We start from the raw sequence: 21098 nt of genomic DNA on the forward strand, positions 1-21098 counted from the left end.
TTGGTCCTAAGCTATTTCAAGATAAAAGTGACTATAACATTCTCTCTGTCTCTCTTTCCTCCAATCAATCTTATACACATATTATTCTCCCAAACCACAATTCTGACCACATTAGTACCAACTCAGATTTCTTTAATGATACCTACAACCTACAGGATAAATTCCAAACTCCTTAGTTACTTCTTTATTTACTTATTTTTCACTATAAAGCATGGTAACTGGCTGATTCTGAGCTGTAGCCAGGCTATTTAGTTCTATGAGTAAATTCACACAAATGGGATAAAAATCTGCTGACAAGGAGTTTCTTTGGTGGTGATAGGCAGGGGGAAGTAGGAGAAGCTTGAAGAGAAAGTACAGGAAGAGATTTCTACCTGATACTTGTTTCCTCAGTTTGGTCCTACCCATGAACTAGGTTTATGGAGAGAGACTACTGTAAATAAAGGTTGAAGGAACTTTTCCATGAGTGATTTAGGACACAAACAGTGCTATTTTAGAGACCAAGTAATATAGTGTACTACAATACTGAGAGGAAAGAGACATCTTACCACCCTTCCTGCCTGCCCTTCCCCCATTTTGCTGAGGAATGCAGCATAGATCCAAAACAGCTAATATAATTAATAATAATACAGTAAATACTGAGCACACACTCTGCCCCAGTTATTGTGTTGTTTTCATCATCGCAGCAACTTATGAAATAGGTAGTGTTTTTATTCCCATTTAAAAAACAGAAACCTGAGAACTAAAAGATGCACCATTCCACAGTGAACAATTAATAAGTAGTAAAACAATGTTACGATTCCAGGTCTGTCTGACTTTTGGCTATGCTGTTGGTCCAGTTTTACTACATTGTCCCCCAGGACTTAGAAAAGTATCAGGCACACAGCAGCCTCTCAAGAATATTTGAGGAATGGGGGCGCGTGGGTGGCTCAGTGGGTTAAAGCCTCTGCCTTCGGCTCAGGTCATGATCCCAGGGTCCTGGGATAGAGCCCCACATCGGGCTCTCTGTTCAGCAGGGAGCCTGCCTCCCTCTCCCTCTCTGCCTGCCGCTCTGCCTACTTGTGATTTCTGTCCGTCTGTCAAACAAATAAATAAAATCTTAAAAAAAAAAAAAAAGAGTATTTGAGGAATGAATCTATTAATAACTATATCTTATAATTTGACAAATATTGAACAGTGTCTCACATATGACATGCATTAATTCTAAAAGCAGGTGAAACATTCTTTTAAAAACACAGATGATGTATTACTCTTACAAGAATAATCTCAGCAGGACCAAGGGACACATCTGATAGGGCAAAGTCAATCAAAACTTATAAAACAGCAATAATAATATTTATTTTCAGGCCATTTTTAAATGGCATAGCTACACAATTAACTATTTATATTATTGACCAGACAAAAACATTTGTAATGAAAATTGCTTCTAGCTTGAATCAATTAAGTCTACTCTGTATCCTACTTTCTACCCTCTGGAGTCTCCTTTCTCACCGCTGCAGTAAAGAGAAAAATTGAAAATGGCTTAAGAATCATTTTTCTTTTTAAAAACCTAAAGGCTTTTTTTTTTTTTTAAACTAGAAATAGCTATTTCCAATCTATTCAAATTTCAAAAACAGGCAAGCAGGCTAGGAAAATTAATTTCTGGCTAAGTCATAGGAAAATGAAACATAATGCTAACTTTTCATAAAAGCATTTTGTTTTTGAGCACACCTCTATGAATACCACACTTCAGACAAGAGGGTTTAGAGCAATCCTTTCCTACTTGCAAATTTCAAGATTAAATTAATTGTGAAACTTTAATATGAGTAAAAGAAAAAGGAAAACATGAAAAAGTTTTCCACTTGAATATTTTAAATGCTGTAAAAAACAAGATCTAAAAGTTACACTGTAAGAATGAAAAGCTGTTTTACCTTTCTGCCTTTCTATTAGAATTCTGGGGAATTAGAGGGTTGGGAAGATAAAAATGGCCACAGAAATTTTTTTTTAATATTTAAAATAATCACAAGGTTGGCTCAATAGCACAACTAAACAGAGGTGTTTACTACAACAAACTGGGAAGAAAAGGGTATTTGGGCTTTTTTCTACAGACTAACACTCGAAGTCATAAAAGTTCCATGATAAGGATATGCTCAACATTCCCATCAGTACTTGAGAATAACACTTACCTCTTAATCCTCCAAGTACTACACTTCAACAGCTTCTTTCAACTCAGAATCACTCCGATAGTGCATATCCTTTTCCCAAACACGTGGCTGTCAACTATTTATCAGCTCTATTCTAGCCCCTTACTCTCTGTCATTTTTTCAAGTTGTGAAACTATGTCCAATCATTTCATCTTTCCCAATGCAAACAGCAAACCAAATCAAAATACTCAAGGGATTACTTAAAAGTCTTCCTCAAGCATATCAGAGATCCTGCTGTTGTAATTTATATTCATCGTAGTTTTTATTATGGAATAGGTCATACAGTGTAGAAGAAAAAAGAGGGCTAAATCACTGTGACTTAGCAAGAGACCTTCTTCCTTAGTCTCAGTTTTCTTAACAATAGTACACAGGAATAATTACACAACTTTAGGGTTATTGTGAGAGTTAAAGGTCTTGCTGCTCTCTATCAAGCTTACTGTATCATTCCAGTAGGAGATATATGGATAACGGGGATTTAATAACAGGCTTTTAGGATAGCTGGTTGAAGGGCTATAGGACGGCCCTGAACCTTCTGGGGGGGGGTGGGGAAGGAAGAGCAGGTACTGTCTCATCCCTTCTGTCCTGCAAAAGTAACTTCAATACAATTGGAATGCTTCAAGGAAGATATAAAGCATTTGTTTTCTAATTTCATCACTTTCAAAAAGGCTAAAAATGAGGCTTTTCTTCACCACTCTTTTGAAGCAGATAGGGGGTTAGTTAGGAAAGTAAAGATTCTAGTGCTTAATGAGGACTTACTTGGTGGAGACTACTTTATAATGTTTCAGGAAATAGGGAAGACCTTCAAGGAAACAGCATGTATGTATATATAACAGGCAGTTAGGTATATACACAGCTATGTTTTGGGATCTGCCCTTTGAATTTACAACCAGAATTTTCCTTTTAAGCTGCAGTATTTGTAAGATATTAGTATCAATAAAATATTTACCAAAATCAACTTAGAACTTCTTACATTAACATCAATAAAATACTCCTCAAATTCTGATTTTAAAGATTCACTGATTTGAGAGAGAGATGGGTGGGGGGCAAAGAGAGAGGGAGAGAGAGAATCTCAAGCAGACTCCCTGCTGAGCACAGAACCTGATGCAGGACTAGATCCAACAACCCTGAGATCATGACCTAAGCCAAAACCAAGAGCCGGCCACTTAACCAACTGAGCTACCCAGGCGTCCCTTGAATACTAATTTTAAAACATATTTTGTATTTAGTCAAACAGGACTAACAAAATGAGGCTTAGGACTAAAAATTCCACAAACCTCAGCTTTCCACAAGGAAGCACTTTAAAATTTCCTGAGGGTAGAATGTAACAAGTAGTAAAAGAAGTATTCTAACAGATCTCAATTGTAACAAGTTCAAAAGGGCTCCTGAATTATTCTGACTTCATAGACCATGAAATACCCTGATGCCCCTGCACTGTTATAAATTGCTATATCCATAAATATAATGCACCTCAAGGAACCAGGTTGGACTAAAATATATAGAACAATGAATACTGAAATATTCTGTCATTTAGAACTATGTCTATATAATAATAATGAAACTTACCTTAAAAAGTGTCACAGTGATTTCAATGTTTTCAGGAACAGGCCACACTACAACACCACGGTATGGATTTTTTATTCCAGGTTGCCAGCTATGAGCCTACCAGAACAGAAATAATGGCTTCAATATAAGTACAGGAAATGCAATGTTAATAATTTACAAAAATTTATCAACCCTATTAAACTATCCATCAGATCGATAGTCTCCTTGAAACAAAAATGATTAGTCAAATTAAGATTTCTCAAGCATTAAACTTAGGCCACGACAATTTTATCACATGACAGCTATAGATTACCATCTGTAACCAAAACTCTCTCTCCCCAACCACCACATAAAAGAGTATGTAAAGGTAAGGCATCTCATATTTACAAAAAATATTATTTGTGATTGGATAAAAATTTTATTAGGAGAAATATTTTTTAAAATTATTTTGTGATCTAGGCACTTCAAGGAAAATTCATTCTTTTTGAAAAGAAAAACAGTGTATACTTTGCATTTAAGTTCATTTCCTATTAATCTGTAATATTTGGGGCAAGTAAAGAAGAAAGCAGTTTTTATAGAATTAATATTTCTAGGACTTAGAATTTTCAAATTCTTTTTTCTTGTAAATCTTGTTTATCATGGTTCCCTAAAGACCCCCCAAATTTGGGGGTTGCCACTATAGTTCTTTATTTGTGGTGGCATTTCTAGCCAAAGCTGGATAAGAAAATTAACTAACGAAATAAAAAAATCAAAACTAAAAGAATATATGCTTATTACATATTCAGGTGTAGATGTTCAAATAGGCAGTTGGTTATACATGCCTAGAATAATAAATCTGGGAATCATTAGCACACAGGTAATACTTAAAGCTTAAGAGTGAACGTGATCCCAAGGGAAGGAGTACAGCTAGAGAATATAAATGTTCAAGAAATGAACCTTGGAGAACAACATTAACAGGTCCAAGAAATGAGGAGGACTCAGCAAAAGAGGGTTTGTATAGCAGAAGGAAAAACAGAGGTGTGTGGTATCCTGAAAGTCTAGTGAAGAAAATGCTTCGTGGAGAAGGGAACAATCATCTGTGCCAAATCTTGAGGACAAGTTAGATAGGGCAAGGCCTGAGAAATAACCATAGGATTTAACAAAGCAGAAGCCATTACTGACTTCACAAAAGCTGTTTCAGTGGAATAATGAGAGCGAGTGCCTGATTGGATTGGAATGGGTTCGAGAAAGAATAGGAAAAAAGAAATTAAATATATCAAGTACAATCAATTCCTCTGAGGTGTTTTGCTGGAAGAGAAAAAGAAAAATAGTCTGCTGCTAGTGGTAAAAAAGTGTCAGAGAATTTTTTAATAAGAGAATAATATTTTAATGCTAATGGGAAATATCCAGTTAAGGGGGAAAATTTAATGATGCAAAAGAGAAAGAATTGCTAGAATAATGTCCTTAATGATAGGAAAGGAGACACACTGGCCTTTGCCAGAAGCACAGACAATTATTCCACGATAAGAGGAAAGAAGTTATATGAGTGCAGATGTGTACCAGGGAACAAATTTCACAGATGAGAAAACTGGGGCACAGACTGGCCCATGATCGCACAGCAAGTAAGTGGCAGAAGTTGGATCTGAACCCATGAAATGGAACTGAAAAAGAATCAAAATCACGGAAACTTACGTCGATTCAAATCATATCATTATCTTGTTAGTTAAAATACCAGCATAAGATACAGGTTTAGCAGCATTCCCCCTACTCCAACCCATAAATTGTCAATAATTCTCCCTCTATTCTCTCTCCATTGCCCTCCAATCACAAAACTTCAGGTAAGGAAACGGGAAGCAGAGATTCACCGCAACAGACTTAGCATACCATACCCAAAGGTAACGAGCTCAGCGCTGTTGATTAAAAAATATCTCCAGAGATTCCTCTATTCCTCTGCCTATTTATGGAAGTACGCCTACTGACAATCCTAGAACAAAGACTCCACAAAGTAAACAATCTCCATTTTGAAAAGTAAATTTTTGCTTACTTTAGATAATCCTCAATCAAAACCCTGCTTTACATATTCCACATACTTAATCTTAAAGATTTTTGACAATTCTGTGTCATAAATGTCTGTGAAGATTTGTGACAATTCTGTGTCATCTCATGTATTGTGATGGTACATCAGGCTATTCCTCTGATCTCTTCAAACTCACCATCATAATATTTTCATAGCCTCCCCATAGAAGAAAAACGTAAGAGGAGTATAATAACCGAACTTTCTTTATTAGCCACAGCAGAAAAGATAAAATATTTATAAAATTCTTTAAAAAAAAATATTTACTTGAGAAAGAAAGAACATGAGCAAGTGGGGGACGGGGCAGAGGGAGAGAGTCTTCGAACTCCCCACTGAGCTCAGAACTTACCTTAGGGCTCGATCTCATGACGCATGAGATCATGACCTGAGCCAAACCACAGGTGGACCATCAACTGACTCAGCCACCCAGGTGCCCCATTTTTGTAAAATTCTTAATGAAAAAATGACCATCAAAGAACTTTAAACTTGAAGATATCCTTAGGAGATCTAATCCAGATAAGGAAACTAAAGCAATTAAAGCAGCTTGCCTGCACCTATACTAGTAATCAGTAGGAGAACCACTTCCATGATTTCTAAGTTCAGATTTCTTTACCTAATCAACATCATACCCAGCTCTAACCTGGACTCATACAGTAGTCAAGAAAAGAGTTTTCTATCCCCAAGGTCTTAACATTTATTGGATGATACAGAGATGAAAAGCTGGGAATGCAGAGACTAACAACTGGTGAAGAGTAGATGGTAATATCAGATAATTTCCTCAGGTACCCTAACATTGGTCTTCTAAATGACCTCTTTCAATTCTTAGTTTTGGAGCTCAGAAATTAGATTGCTCAACAAACAAAAATACAATCTGCTTAACAAATTAAAAAAATTGTTTTAATTAAAAAAAGATATAGGGGTGCTAATTCCCAAGCTGCTAGCATGCTATCATTTTCTTAACCATTCTACCCAGCATCTCTCCCCCCAGCAAGAAACATCCAACTCAGTTAGAGCTCTGGCTTTACTATTCCTTTTAGAGACTTTACAACCTAAGTTAGGACACTGTAACAAAATCAATTAGTCCAGCTGAGTAGCTGGCGCTACCAGCTTTATAATATTAGCTAATTATTATATAGTAGGGAGAAAATAGGACAAAGTAAATTTTACTGGAGAAGAAATCAGGAATGTACACAGCAGCAAACGTGGAAAAAAAGAAAAAAGGATTTCCCATTTTCAAGGAGCTACTAAAACTTTCACCTCAAACAGAATTCGAGAATCTGAAGCTAGAAAAAAAAAAAAATGAAAAGCCCATTATAGGTATAAAGAGTGAGCACTAAATTGAGTAAAAATGGCCAATATGGGTAATAAACATCTAATTGTACAAATCCATGGGGACATTAATTTAGGTTCTTAAGACCTTGATCTATTAGAAAAAGCACATCACACTGGCAAACATCAGCACTACAAGAACCATGATTGGTTTTCCTTGAGAGTAACAGAAAGGATTCTTGCATCTTTGTATAGTTAGAAAAGGCAGGTTAGTTCTTTATTTGCCAGCATCTTAGCATAGATAATGGTACAAAGGATTAGGCCACATTATCCAGTTCCCCTTATACAATTTTTCTCACTTTTTAATCAGATGACAGATCAATGATGTGCCAAAGCAAACCTAGGAAAAGAGGTAACATTTCTCATTTTAGGGCCTTAACCCTATGAAATGCCTTATTTTCTAATTTTTTCATGTCATACCTTCCCTAAAACTTGTACCTAATGTGGTACTAAACACAGAGTAAACATTCACTTATTATTTCTGATTCCTACAAAATAAAATATTTCACTAAAAATTTATAGTTGTCAGTGGTTAAATAATATTCAATTTATAAAACTGCATATACACAGGGCACCTGGGTGGCTCAGTCATTAATCTTCTGCCTTGGGTTCAGGTCATGATTCCAGGGTCCATAATCCAGGCTCCACGATCCCAGCCCCACATCAGGCTCCTGTTCTGCGGCCCCTGCTCCTCCCTCTACCACTCCGAGCCCTGCTTGTGTTCCAGCTCTGTCTCTCTCTCTCCCCACCCCCGTCAAATAAATAAATAAATAAAATCTTTAAAAAAAAAAAAAAAAACTGCATATACCCTCCCTTATGCTTAAGATGTCACATAAAAAGTTAATTTAGAGTTGCTGCCATTAAGGCAAGGCTCTGCAACTGTACCTCCCCCTCCTGATATGCTAGCACATTGTAAAAGGCTGGAGTACAACCATAGAACAAGGAAGTAAAGGTGGCAATACCATCAAAAAGCTTGTGAGGACTTTTAAAGCTCTGGTTTCTCTTTGGAATTCTCCCATCTCTGTGTGAGCTTAAATTTCTTCCTGCCTCTCTCTCTCTCTCTCTTTTTTTTTTTAAGATTTTATTTATTTATTTGACAGAAAGAGAGCACAAGTAGGCAGAGTGGCAGGCAGAGAGAGGGGGAAGCAGGCTCCCCGCCGAGCAGAGAGCCTGATGCAGGGCTTGATCCCAGGACCCTGGAATCATGACCTGAGCCAGAAGCAGGCCCTTAACTGACTGAGCCATCCAGGCGGCCCCTATGAGCTTAAATTTCTAGCTGGAAAACCATATTAAAGGCAATATACTACTCTGCCATAATAGGGAACTATCATAATTGCCCTGCTTCCTACTTTCCTATATTTTATTGAAAAATAATTTACTAAAGCATATACAAATCAACTGCAGCCTGACAAAATCTTTATTATAAATGCTATGACTTAAGAAGAGGAGGCATGGAAGCTGCTTGTTGTGTTAATTAACCATGGTAATTATTTTCTCAATAAAAAATCAATCAGCAATGAATTCTAATGATATATTCAGCTATAAAGATAGTCATGTCCCCAAAGAAAGTGAGCACTAAACTGAGAACTAAACTTTAAATAAGGTAGTAAGCCTTATTTACTCTCTAATCTGACATTTATCTGCATCTCAGTTGTAAGTTTCAGCCTATCAATATTAAAAAAAGATAGAATCAGGAAAGAGAAGTAAGATATATAGATGACAAAAAATAAAACTAATCTCTATACAACTCAAACTCTTTCCAAACTCACAGTTAAAAGTAAATGGCCAATGGTTGCAGAGATCTTTTTCCCCCTCAATGATTTCAGTGGGACTCAGGAGCAAATAATGTATATTTTAAAGGAAAATCATCAGAAAATAGAACTGTCTTTCAGAAGAAAAGAAATGGTTCTAGTCTTTTGATTTAGTATAACTGATAGCTAATTAAAAAAAAAATAGCTGGAGACTCAAGTTTTTGTTAAAGAATTCCAAAATGTCATGGATTTCAAGTTTCCCAAGATTAAACAGCTATCTGCTTAATTTTCAGAATACCATAATCATTTCTTTCATAATTTCTGGAACTGGATTTTTAAGTCCTCTTTTGGGTGTTCTGTAAAATTTATAAAAGAGCATTTCACATATGCATTAACATGTTATGCACTTGCTATAAAGAGCTTAACACATTATGTGTTCTCCTAAATTTTTCAAAAGAAATACATTTATAATGTTTAAAGAGGAAACACATGATTCTGAAATACACAGAAAGGATCTAAAATAGTAAGAGTATCACAATTGAACAGTAGTCCAAGAAATAATTCCTTCTAGAAAATATTGCAAAATAAAAATCAACCTGTAGCCTCATATGTTTGAATTTTCCCATCTGGATTCAATCAATATTTGATATAATATGAAAAATAATCTGGACCTAAAAGTTATCTGACTTTCAAAAATGCAATTAAATAAAGGTGTATTTAAAACTTCAAATATGGTACGTAATGTGAATTAACCTATAATCTACAGTATTTTACTGTTTCATATTTTTTAAGAAAATAATTAATACCTAATTATTAAAAGGAGGCAATCACTTTCATTTAACAGCTAAAAACACATAGAGCCTAACATTCATAATATTCATCTATCATACTTAGTGGATGACCTTATATTGTTCCTTTCCATAAAAGCCTAAGACCCATGTGGCAAAAGTGACAAATATCCGGCAAAAAAGAGAAAAGCCTAAGTCTATTTTCAGAGCCCTTTCTCATATCCATGTAAATGGATGAGAAAATCTTACAGGTCCAAAATGTAATGCCCCAAACTATAAATGTATGCTTTGAAGAAGATACCATTCAGGATATATGCACTGGACCTTTCCTATGTGCCTGCTGGAAATACAATTGAGTTAAAAATATACCAACACTAATACCCAACAAATTCCCTTCCTATGTATTTGCCCAAAAGAAAGTAAAGTATTTGTTCCCTAAAATACTGGTACCATAATATTTATACCAGACTTATTCACAGTAGTGAGTATTCAGGATATTTACCAGAAATGAATCAAATCATCAACAGGGGCATAAATAATCAAACTGTGGTTTAATCATTTGATGGAATACTACTCACCAATAAAAAAAATACCAATATTCACAACAGTATGAATAAATCTCAAAAACATTATGTTGAACAAAAGAAACCACATAAAAATAGTACTACTGTATGATTCCATTTGCATGGAATTCAAAAACAGGCAAAACTAGTCTATAGTGATAGAAAAATCAGAATAGTGGTTGCCTCTGAGAGCTGGGAATTAACTGGAAAAAGACATAAAGGAAAAAGTGATGAAAATAACCTATATCCTAATAGGAGTACTAATCACACAAGTATATATTGATCAAAACTCATTACATTGTATAATTAAGATCTACATGTAATTTTAGCTAAATAAAAATAAAATTTGACAAGATGTCCCTGAAATACTAAAAATTCTGAAATTAAATTAAACTTTTTAAGTTGAATTTTTTCCTCGCACAAGACTACCTATGGAAAAACCAATATCCACTAAACATGCTTAGTTATTGTGTGCTTATAAAAATATATTCATATTTATCTAAAGAATAAATTTTTTTAACACAGCTGCAGAATTGTTATTGAACATTTAAAAATTCTGTTCTACTCCCTACAAAGCTTTAACTGCAAAAACTTAAAACCTTTGAAAAATCCCACTCCTTCTCTCCGGCAGCCCAGCAATGGACTCAGATAACTCATCATTCCTTACGTTTGCCTTAATTTCATCCTCTTGGAATCTGAATAAACAATCCCAGGTACAATTTTGTTAAGTGTTACCTATTTAATTATTAATTCATGATTACCGTTGTACAGAGAAGTTAAATGACAATGATACTACCACATCCAAGATCAAAACTCAGGTATCTGAATTTTCAGAACTGCAGTTACACAATCACGATGCCTGATCAGTCATTTTTTAGAAGATTGATAATGGGAAATAACTCAAAATACCCAGTAATATTTTAAGATATTCTACATTGGGACCAGAGAAGCTTCATAATTTCACTAAAAGTTAAATGCAACATTTGGGTAAGAAATTCAGAAAGAGACAAACCTTAGAAGACTTCCTTCGACTTCTTCTTGTCCAAACTACCACCAGTTTATCTGGTTGCCTGTCAAGTGGGAAAAAGAAAAAGCGTAATTAAAGTAATCTTATTCCAAATTAATAAAGTTTGGTTCTAGTGTCTTTAAAAGAACAAAAATGTGATCTACTTTAGATAACGTAGAGCAGTTATTCTTATAATAAATCTCTGTAAATTATTCAAATATAGTAAATGCTGAATACAAATATAAGGTAATTTAAATTACTAATATTTTATCCACATGTTTTTCTAAAAATCCTTTGGCAAGTTACTTCATTGGCACAAACCAAGCAAAATAAAATACTTAAAATTGGTAACTATTTTAAAAAGAAAAGCACACATACATCTTCACTAAAAATGCCATACCAATAACACATTCATAAAAATGGCACTTCCAAAGTAATTTAATCTATGGATTACACTACTTTTGCATATCTTATGAAAAATGTTTGTGGTTTTAAAAACATTTTTATAATCAATCATCTCAACAATCCATAAAAACAATACAGTACTAAAAAATATGTAAGGTATATACTCTTATTTCTATTTTATAAATTTAAAGAACTGATAACTAATAAGATAACTAATCAAAATAACTAATCAAAAGCTCTGGCAGAACCAAGTCTGAAATACAGGTCTTTTAACTCTCAGACCTCTCATCTTTACCTTCTGCTAATATAAAGTAAAAAACAAACAAACAAAAAACCTGTTTTCAGCTAATACAACTAAGTTCTCTTTAGTGTTAAGGGAAAACATCAAGATTATGATTATCAGTTATTTTCCTTAAATTTTTACTTTTAAAAATCTTAGATAAGGGTGCCTGGGTGGCTCAGTCTTTTGAACGTCTGCCTTCAGCTCGGGTCATGATCCCAGGGTCCTGGGACCAAGCCCCACATCAGGCCCCCTGCTTGGCAAGGAGCCTGCTTCTCCCTCTCCCTCTGCCTGACGCTCCCCCTGCTTGTGCGTGCTCTCTCTCTCTCTCTCTCTCTCTGTCAAATAAATAAATAAAATCTTTTATTATTATTATTAACATATAATGTATTACTTGCCCCAGGGGTACAGGTTTGTGATAGTCAGGCTTACACACTTCATAGCACTCACCATATCACATACCTTCCCAATGTCCATAAAATCTTTAAAAAAATAAAAATAAATAAAATATAAAAAAAATTTTTAAATCTTAGATAAAAGCTTTTTAACTAAGAAATGAACGATACACTCTTCTTGATGACCTTCACCACTTTCTATGTCTCACTTATTTTACCCAAAAATCCCTGTCACCAGATGACCTGATCATTTAAATACACACACACCCCTATATAAAAGAGTACCAGCCATAAACTCGTTACCCAGTGATTCACCCACTAACCTGTCCAAAGAGAGCTGTCCAATGAAAAAGTACTGAGGAACTGACCCAGAACGTAGCATAGAAAAATAAAGTGATAAAAATGTTTTAAAACAAACATAAAAGACAAACTGAGAAGTACACACACCTAACAGAAATGCTAGAAGTTCAGAACAATGGGAATGGCAAAGAAAATACTGAAGAGAGAAGGCTAAGAATGCTCCAGATTGCAAGAGTCCTTAGACAGAAAGTACATATTAAAAACTAATGATGTACTATATGTTGGCTAACTGAATTTAAATTAAAAAAAAAGAAAGTATATATTAATGAATAGGATAATTAGAAAATAAACTTAATATCTAGATACTGTACAAACTACAAAGCAGGAAGAATAAAGAGAAAAACTGTAAAAGACAGACAGGTTACCAACAAAAGAATCACTAGACTGAAAGCAACTTCTCATTAGCAGCAACAGAGCCCAAAAGACAATAAAGCTAATGATCTTCAAGTTGCAAAGGGAAAATAGCTATCACCCTTAGAATTTTACACTGGCTAAACCATCATTTAAGAAATGGTTTTTAGACACTTCCTCGCAAAAAGCAGATAGTCAATAAATATTTGTAGAATGAATGGGGGGAAAAGGAAAAAGAAACGCTTTTACACATGTGAAGACCATACATACACATACGAAGACCATGCATAGATCCCAGTTAAATAACAGAAGCAGTAGGATGCAAAAAGCAACACGAAAACTGTAAAATGTTAATGTTTGTTCATTTTAGGTGGTAGAATCCAATGAAAAGCTAGACCAAAAACAGGAGGAAGGTTCTAATAATAAAACTGTTTTGACTAGGGAGCCATCTAAACAAATGCACAATGTTTCTCAAGGTGGTAATAACCAGGATCATATAAATAGGAAAAAGGTGGTTCTCCATCTAAGACTAAGCTTAGTTCCGAGTGTCAGGCATTAAATTCGAAAACAAATGTAAACTAAAACCAGTAGCTTGCTTTGGTTGAGTCTTCCCACAGTGAGATGTTAGGAGCAATGACCAGATGCAGAAGAGCTAAATTGCAGATGAAACAGAAGAAAGTTTCTATGAAATATCAAAATGCTAACCTAAGAATGTGAACCAGTACAGAAACAAACAAAACGGTGTTCAACACAGAAGCAGAATGGAACAAAAGACAAGGTGGGGAGCAGTAAAGTAATATAAAAGAGGGAATTGGGAAGAAGGTATGATCAATGCTGGTACCTTAACAGTCAAATGTAAGCTACCCTGTTTGAAAGTATTTATGGCTTGCTGGAAATTTTACCTAGATTACTACATACACTAACCTTTTCGTCATGTTCTCATCCCCACATCTCCAGGTAACCCCAATTCTTAATTCTATTTCTACAGTAGTTCTTTAGAAATGCTATAAAATCTTACAGCTTTTCCTTGTTTTTTATCCTATAGTCGTCTCTTATACTGAAGATACTACAAACTGATCCTTGCAGTTTGAATGTGACAGATTCATTTCACCATAATAGTATTCCATTTTATTTTACTTTGGATTTAAATTTTTAAAAAGTTTTTACTTAAATGCCTTTAAACAAGGTCTACACTGACCAGATTACTAGAGCCTCCACTATCAACTGCTTCACACCTGACCAGCTTCTATTTAGTACACATTTGTACACATTTGACCCTGTGACAACCTGGCATGCAAGATAACATCCATATTCCTGAATGTTGTTTATAAGGAACTTCACCACCTGACCCTGATCTACTTCTCTAGCTACAAATATCTGAACATAAACTCCTTCAGCCTCGTCACATCTTTGCATGGTACTACCTTTTTTTTTTTTTCCCTAAAGATTTATTTATTTATTTGACAGAAATCGCAAGGAGGCAGAGAGGCAGGCAGAGAGAGCGGAGGAAGCAGGCTCCCCGCTGAGCAGAGAGCCCAAAGGCAGAGGCTTTAACCGACTGAGCCACCCAGGCGCCCCTTTCTTTTTTTAAATTTTTTAATTAACATATAATGTATTACTAGCCCCAGGGGAACAGGTCTGTGAATCGCCAGGTTTACACTTCACAGCACTCACTTAGCATATACCTTCCCCAATAACCATAACCTAACCTCCCACTCCCTACCCACCTACCCAACACCCCCCCGCAACCCTCAGTTTGTTTTGTGAGATTAAGAGTTTCTTATGGTTTGTCTCCCTCCCGATCCCATCTTGTTTCATTTATTCCTTTCCTACTCCCCAAACCCCCCACATTGCCTCTCAACTTCCTTATAACAGGGTGGTACTACCTTTCTTACAAAAACATCCTCTTTCCTCCTTTTTCCACCTGATAAACTCTTAATTCATCACTTCCTCTGTGAAACCTTGACTACTTCTCATTTCACTTCTACCCCATTCCATGTTCCATAACTCGGGCAGAGTTAACTACTCCTACTACTGCATTTCCAGTAATACCTTAAAAACACCTCTACCAAAATATTCAATATGCCCTATATTACATTTTTATTATTTCTATCTCCTCCACTAGATTGCAATCCTTTATCAGTCATATCTCATCTTTATATTCCTAGCAATTAATAAGAATTTGGTACAAGGTTGAGGCTCAATGAACATTTGCTACCGAATGAATCCTGAGTTTCCAACAGGAATTCCCAACTGGTTAATTATAATTGATGAGGTCCAACTACAGCCAGTAGCTATACAATACATCCTCTCTACAGCTTACTTGAATTTTACAGGGATTTGCACTTTGGCTGCACATGGGAAACTCCTGCGAAGCTTTTAAAAATACTGATGCTTAGGTTCCACTCCTGGAGAATCTTGATTTAATTGGCATCATGTGCAGATTTTTTTTTTAAATTCCTACAGGTGATTCTAATATGCAAAGTTGAGAACTGCTATTTTACAGGGAGATTGATAAGCAATCCCTGTACCTCCTGACTTCAAACACTAGTGAGGCATATGTTATGCCAGCAGTGGGGGTATCTCCCCCTTCACCCCCGACACCAACCACGCATCGTCCTAAGCCATCATCCGGGCTACCTGACTCCTGCTTCCCTCTAACTCAGCTTCTTGGCACCTCCCTCCTCTCAACCATCCTGATCTCAGTGTTTCAGAACAGGAAAACCTTTTACCATAAAAAATTAGGAAGGGTGGTCTCCTAACCTAAATGCCTGAAGTTCCAAGAATGTAAATAAAACATAGATGACTTATCTGAGAATACTCCCAGAGACAGCTAAACATTTTTGTGCTTCTAAGTCATGTCCCATTTTTCATTTTTAAAAGATCTTTACTAGAAATTAGTCCACCTTTGCATTATCATGGGCAACATGTGGCAGTGTTCTAAAATAAAGAAAGGTGCTGTGACTTACTGTTCTCAATAGAACAGTACCAATTACCACACAATTAGCTGACCACAATTAATATTTTAAGCATCTGTGCTGTACTAGAAAAGAACCATTAAATATTTACATATGTGCACACAAGAAGCCAGGGACGGAGTACTGTGAAAGTGTTATCTAACTACCAAAGAAGCTATAATTATACAACTTTCTACCAAAAAAGTCAACACCATTTGATAGAGCTCAGGTTTCATGGAGAATTCAACAATCACATATTTAACATTTCTACCTCATCTCCTAAGTAACCAGGAGGCTTACACATAATACAAACACAGACATATAAATACATAAACATATATAATTACATATGCAAACATTCTATATACAAGCACACAAAATGTACACACAGATGCACTTTCTTTGAAATCTATTTAAAGGGTTCCATTAAAAAAGCTGAAGTCTTTTGGTGAGTTTATTCAGGGAAGAAAACTTTACAACACAAATTAAAATTTTTAAAAAAATTAAATTTAACACCTCTAACTTACCCTCAGAGTCCTTAAAAAGGAACAAGAATAAGTTGAATGTGAAGGTGGCAAGACTTGTCTTAAACTATGGTCCTGATACTAAAACTAGAGAGTAGGAATGAGGGGAATAAGGAGTGGAAAAAGATGACTATAAGAGAGCTACAATGAACCAGAGTATGAAAGAGTAAGCTGTATCTTTCTTTGGGCTGAAGCTAAATTTTGTGCCCTCCTCTTTGCCACTAGTAATGTAAAGATGCATTTTAAAAAATTTTTTTAAATTACAAAAATATATATATATCATATATATTACTGAATGCCTATTATGTCCCTGGCACTGTGCTGAGCAATGGAGATACAAAGATGAAAAAGATAAACCTTGATCCTCTAAAAGTTTACAAATCAGTGGAGAGACAGGCAAGTAAATAAAAGTACCCCATTTCTAGCACAACCTTGGGGAACACAGAGAACACAAAAAAACATTCAGAGAAGGATCTACTTATATATATCTCAGGAAATAGACACACTGACAAAAAGAGGCTGCTCAACCACTAAGACTGCTTATTTAAAAACCTGTAATTTATGACACCTTAAATATAAAATCCAACAAAAGATGAGTGACTAATACAGTACATCTACTACAAATTATAAAGCCACTAAATATATTTTTTAACAACACTGACAAGCATAGGATATCATGTTCAGTTTATTTAATACAGATTAAATTTTTTTTTTGTATACTCTACAATGGAAGAAGATACCAGGAAGAAATGTCTCAAAATGCTAACTGTGGCTACTATTAGAAAGTAAAATTATGTATCACTTAAAAAATATACTTTTCTTAATTTTCTGCAAAGTATAAAGATATATGTTATTTTATGCTGGAGAGCTATTTAAATGTGGGGGGGGGTGTCTAAAATAAAACCACCCTTTTAAGTTTAGAATTAAGTATGAACAGGGTTAAACAATTTCTTAAACTTCACCTTGCCACTCCACAATGGTCCAAACAGTAACAATACGACAAATACTTTTCAGATCACTCTTTCTCCTCTACATCATTTAAAACTCCCCTTTCTCCAGGGTAAGTACCTTAGGACAGTACTGAAAGGAAAGAAATCAGAGGAAGCAATCTGCATTAATCTAGGAGATATGAATTTGTAAAAGAAGACCTTTCCAAGGTGACACAGAATGGTGGAGAGAATACCAGCAGAGAGGAAACATTTCTCCTAGTTCTGGCCCTGAGTGACCTTCAGAATGTGTCTCCATTGCTCTGAGCCTATATCCTAATTTATGAAATGAAATAACTAAGATCTCAGCTAGTTCTAAAACACAATGGTTCAATAACTGTAAGATTAAATGACTACAACTTAGTAAATATTTGGTGGTTTAAAACAAAATGAGAAAATTCAGGAATAGGGTAAAGAATTTATGGCATGAAATCACTTGCCTCCTGTTTTCCCATAATCTAGAGCTAGCTAATATTATTAACTTTAAGTAACAGAATGAACATTTTCATATTCATATTTTTTAAGCAGCAGGGTAATATTTTTTAGCAGAATAGTAAACTGACCACTAAAGATTCATGCTCCCTGTCCAAAGCATAGTGTTAGTTTTGGGAGGCATTCCAAGAAGCCCCTCTCTATTGCACTCCCACCACGAACACCAACTCCACCACCATGATGACACTGAAATGGAGTCACATGATACTTCTTACCAGTGGAATGTGAGAAGTTGTTTGTGTCACTGCTAGAGTAAAACGGATAATAAACAAGTATGCCTTCTCCATGCCAGGTGAATGGAGAGGATTCCAGAATGCAGGGGAAGGCAGAGTCTTAATACAAAAGGTGTCTGGGATCCTGGTTGACCACAAGGAAGCCAGTCAACCTGGAATAACCTCCCTAGACTGAGAAGCAAGCAAGAAATAACCTTTTATTAGGTTAAACCACTTGGATTTCTGGGTGTGTCTGCTATAGTACCTCCTCAACATTCTAGAAAATTCAGTAATTTAAAAACACACACATACACAACAATAAAACAGTTGCTATCTTTTTTTTTTTTACAAAGATTTTTTATTTATTTATTTGTCAGAGAGAGAGAGAGCGAGCGAGTGCACCAGCAAGCAGAGTGGCAGGCAAAGGTGGAGAGAGAAGCAGGTTCCCTACTGAGGAAGGAGCCCAACGAGGGACTCGATCCCAGGACCCTGGGATCATGACCTGAGCCAAAGGCTGCAGCTTAACCAACTGAGCCACCCAGGCATCCCAAAAACAGTTGCTTTCTTCTAGTAAGTTTACATTGTAAAGTACAGAGACCCAGTTTAACCTTTTTATGTCCTACTGGTTTTCATTTATATGAAACTGATGCTTCCAAAGATAAAAGACAGCTAAAAGTCAAAACTTAGTAATTAATACTTAAGTCCCTGAGCTTTTCCTAGATTAAAAATAAGGAACCCAAAGCCTTTAGAACACGAAACTACAACATATTTCTGCCACTACAGAATCCAAGATGTGTTTACAATGAGAAAAAGAGAGTTCAAAATATTAATCCTGTAGTTAATGTGAATAGCCACTTCACTAAATAACAAGGTTATTCTTTTAGGGGAAAGGGCTCTTAGACATAGCTGAACATTTCATGGTGGGATGCTGTGAATATTGAAACAAAAAGGGAGAAATTGTCTTATCACAGAAGTCCTCTAACTTTACTATTTCTCAAGTAATTATTTTTATCCTTCAGTAGGTACATCTGCCTCCTATTGTACTATAACTGCTGTAGCTCCAGTTAATTATATTCTTTTATGCTTACTTCACAAGAGTTATTTAGGAAGCTGTAATAATTAACTCAATAGGAAGGAAATTATACAAGACAAAGTACTCATAAATAGGATACATTTCTTTTCTGTAAAAATGAAAGGATAATCCTAATAATACGAGACCTAAATCTTTGTCACTTAAATAAAAACTTTTTTAAAATTATATTTTTGCATCTTTCTACTATCTTTAAAACATTTTCACAGAGTGATTTCTTTTGGTGAAAAACATTTAACTGGTGATGCCCATGGACTTCTGCTGACAGGAATTTCTAATACCTATATATCAGTATTTAGAGACAGCACCAGTCGAACTGAGGTGGTGTGGTTTGGCACACTTGAATTGAGTACACTTTTTAACAGGCCATCAAATAAAATACATATATGTGTGTATATATATATATATATATATACATATATATATATATTTCTCTTTTTTGCTGTACTATTCAAAAGTACGAAGTGTTTATCATTTTTTAATACAAAATTATTTCTGAGACAAATAGAATTTTAAGTAACCAGTACTGTATCACGTGTGTAATACTGATCTTCCCTCCTATTTTATTGTTTTACAGAAATCACCCACACCACTTCTTTTAATTTAGCATATAATTTACTGCTTCTTTTCTTATAGGTCCTTTGGAACAAACCTCATGTCAAGAAATTCAGATCAGGGACGCCTGGGTGGCTCAGTTGGTTAAGCAGCTGCCTTCAGCTCAGGTCATGATCCCGGCGTCCTGGGATCGAGTCCCACATCGGGCTCCTTGCTTGTCAGGGAGCCTGCCTGCTTCTCCCTCTGCCTCTGCCTGCCATTCTGTCTGTCTGTGCTTGCTCTCTCTCCCTCTCTCTCTCTGACAAATAAATAAAATCTTTAAAAAAAAAAAAAAAAAAAAGAAATTCAGATCAGTCCAGAGGTTAAGTATCTGACTAATCTCCCAGGATGACAGCTTTATTTTTTTTTTAATATTTTTTTAAAGATTTTATTTATTTATTTGACAGAAAGAGAGAGAGATCACTAGTAGACAGAGAGGCAGACAGAGAGAGGGGGGGAAGCAGGCTCCCTGCTGAGCAGGGGCTCGATCCCAGGACCCCAAGATCATGACCTGAGCCTAAGGCAGAGGCTTAACCCACTGAGCCACCCAGGCACCCCAGGATGACAGTTTTAAAGAAATTGCAGTTTGTAACCAATGTCACAGGCCTACCAAAAAAAAAAAAAAAAAAAAAAAAAAAAATTGCAAGTGGAGCAGAACTCCAGGGGACTCTGGGGGAAAGAGGAACTAATGAATCACCAATGTTAAACTGTTCTGAGGAGTTGTTTTCTTTTTATTATTTTATGTTAGTCACCATAAAGTACATCATTGGTTTCTGATGTAGTGTTCCATGATGCATTGTTTATGTATAACACCCAGTGCTCCGTGTAATACGTGCCCTTCTTAATACACCCATCAGGCTCATCCATCCCCCTACTCCCCTCCCTTCTAAAACCCTCAGTTTGTTTCTCAGAGTCCACAGTCTCCCATTGTTCATCTCCCCCTCCGGTTCTTCCCCTTCACTCTTCCCTTCCTTCTCCTAATATCCTCCATGCTATTCTTTATAGTCTACAAGTAGGTGAAACTTTATGATAATTGACTTTCCCTGCTTGACTTATTTCACTCAGCATAATCTCCTCCAGTCCCATCCATGCTGATGCAAAAGTTGGGTATTCATACTTTCTGATGGCTGAGTAAATATTCCATTGTATATATGGATCACATCTTCTTTATCCATTTGTCTGTTGAAGGGCATCTTGGCCCTTTCCACAGTTTGGCTATTGTGAACATTGCTGCTATGAA

General features: G+C 35.6%; 1 protein-coding gene across 11 annotated transcripts in view; it reads right to left on the reverse strand.

The window, feature by feature from the left end:
• Positions 1-21098, reverse strand: part of EHBP1 (EH domain binding protein 1) — a 412862-nt gene that overhangs the window by 255833 nt on the left and 135931 nt on the right. For all 11 annotated transcript variants that reach the window (XM_032873810.1, XM_032873813.1, XM_032873809.1 and 8 more), the window contains 2 exons: positions 11219-11276; positions 3744-3839 (listed from right to left, as the gene is read on the reverse strand). In XM_032873810.1, coding sequence (XP_032729701.1) covers positions 3744-3839; positions 11219-11276 — 154 coding nt within the window. The remainder of the gene's footprint in view (positions 1-3743; positions 3840-11218; positions 11277-21098) is intronic.

Source organism: Lontra canadensis, unplaced genomic scaffold, assembly GCF_010015895.1.
Source record: "Lontra canadensis isolate GAN:19392208 unplaced genomic scaffold, GSC_riverotter_1.0 scaffold50, whole genome shotgun sequence".
NCBI lineage: Eukaryota > Metazoa > Chordata > Mammalia > Carnivora > Mustelidae > Lontra > Lontra canadensis.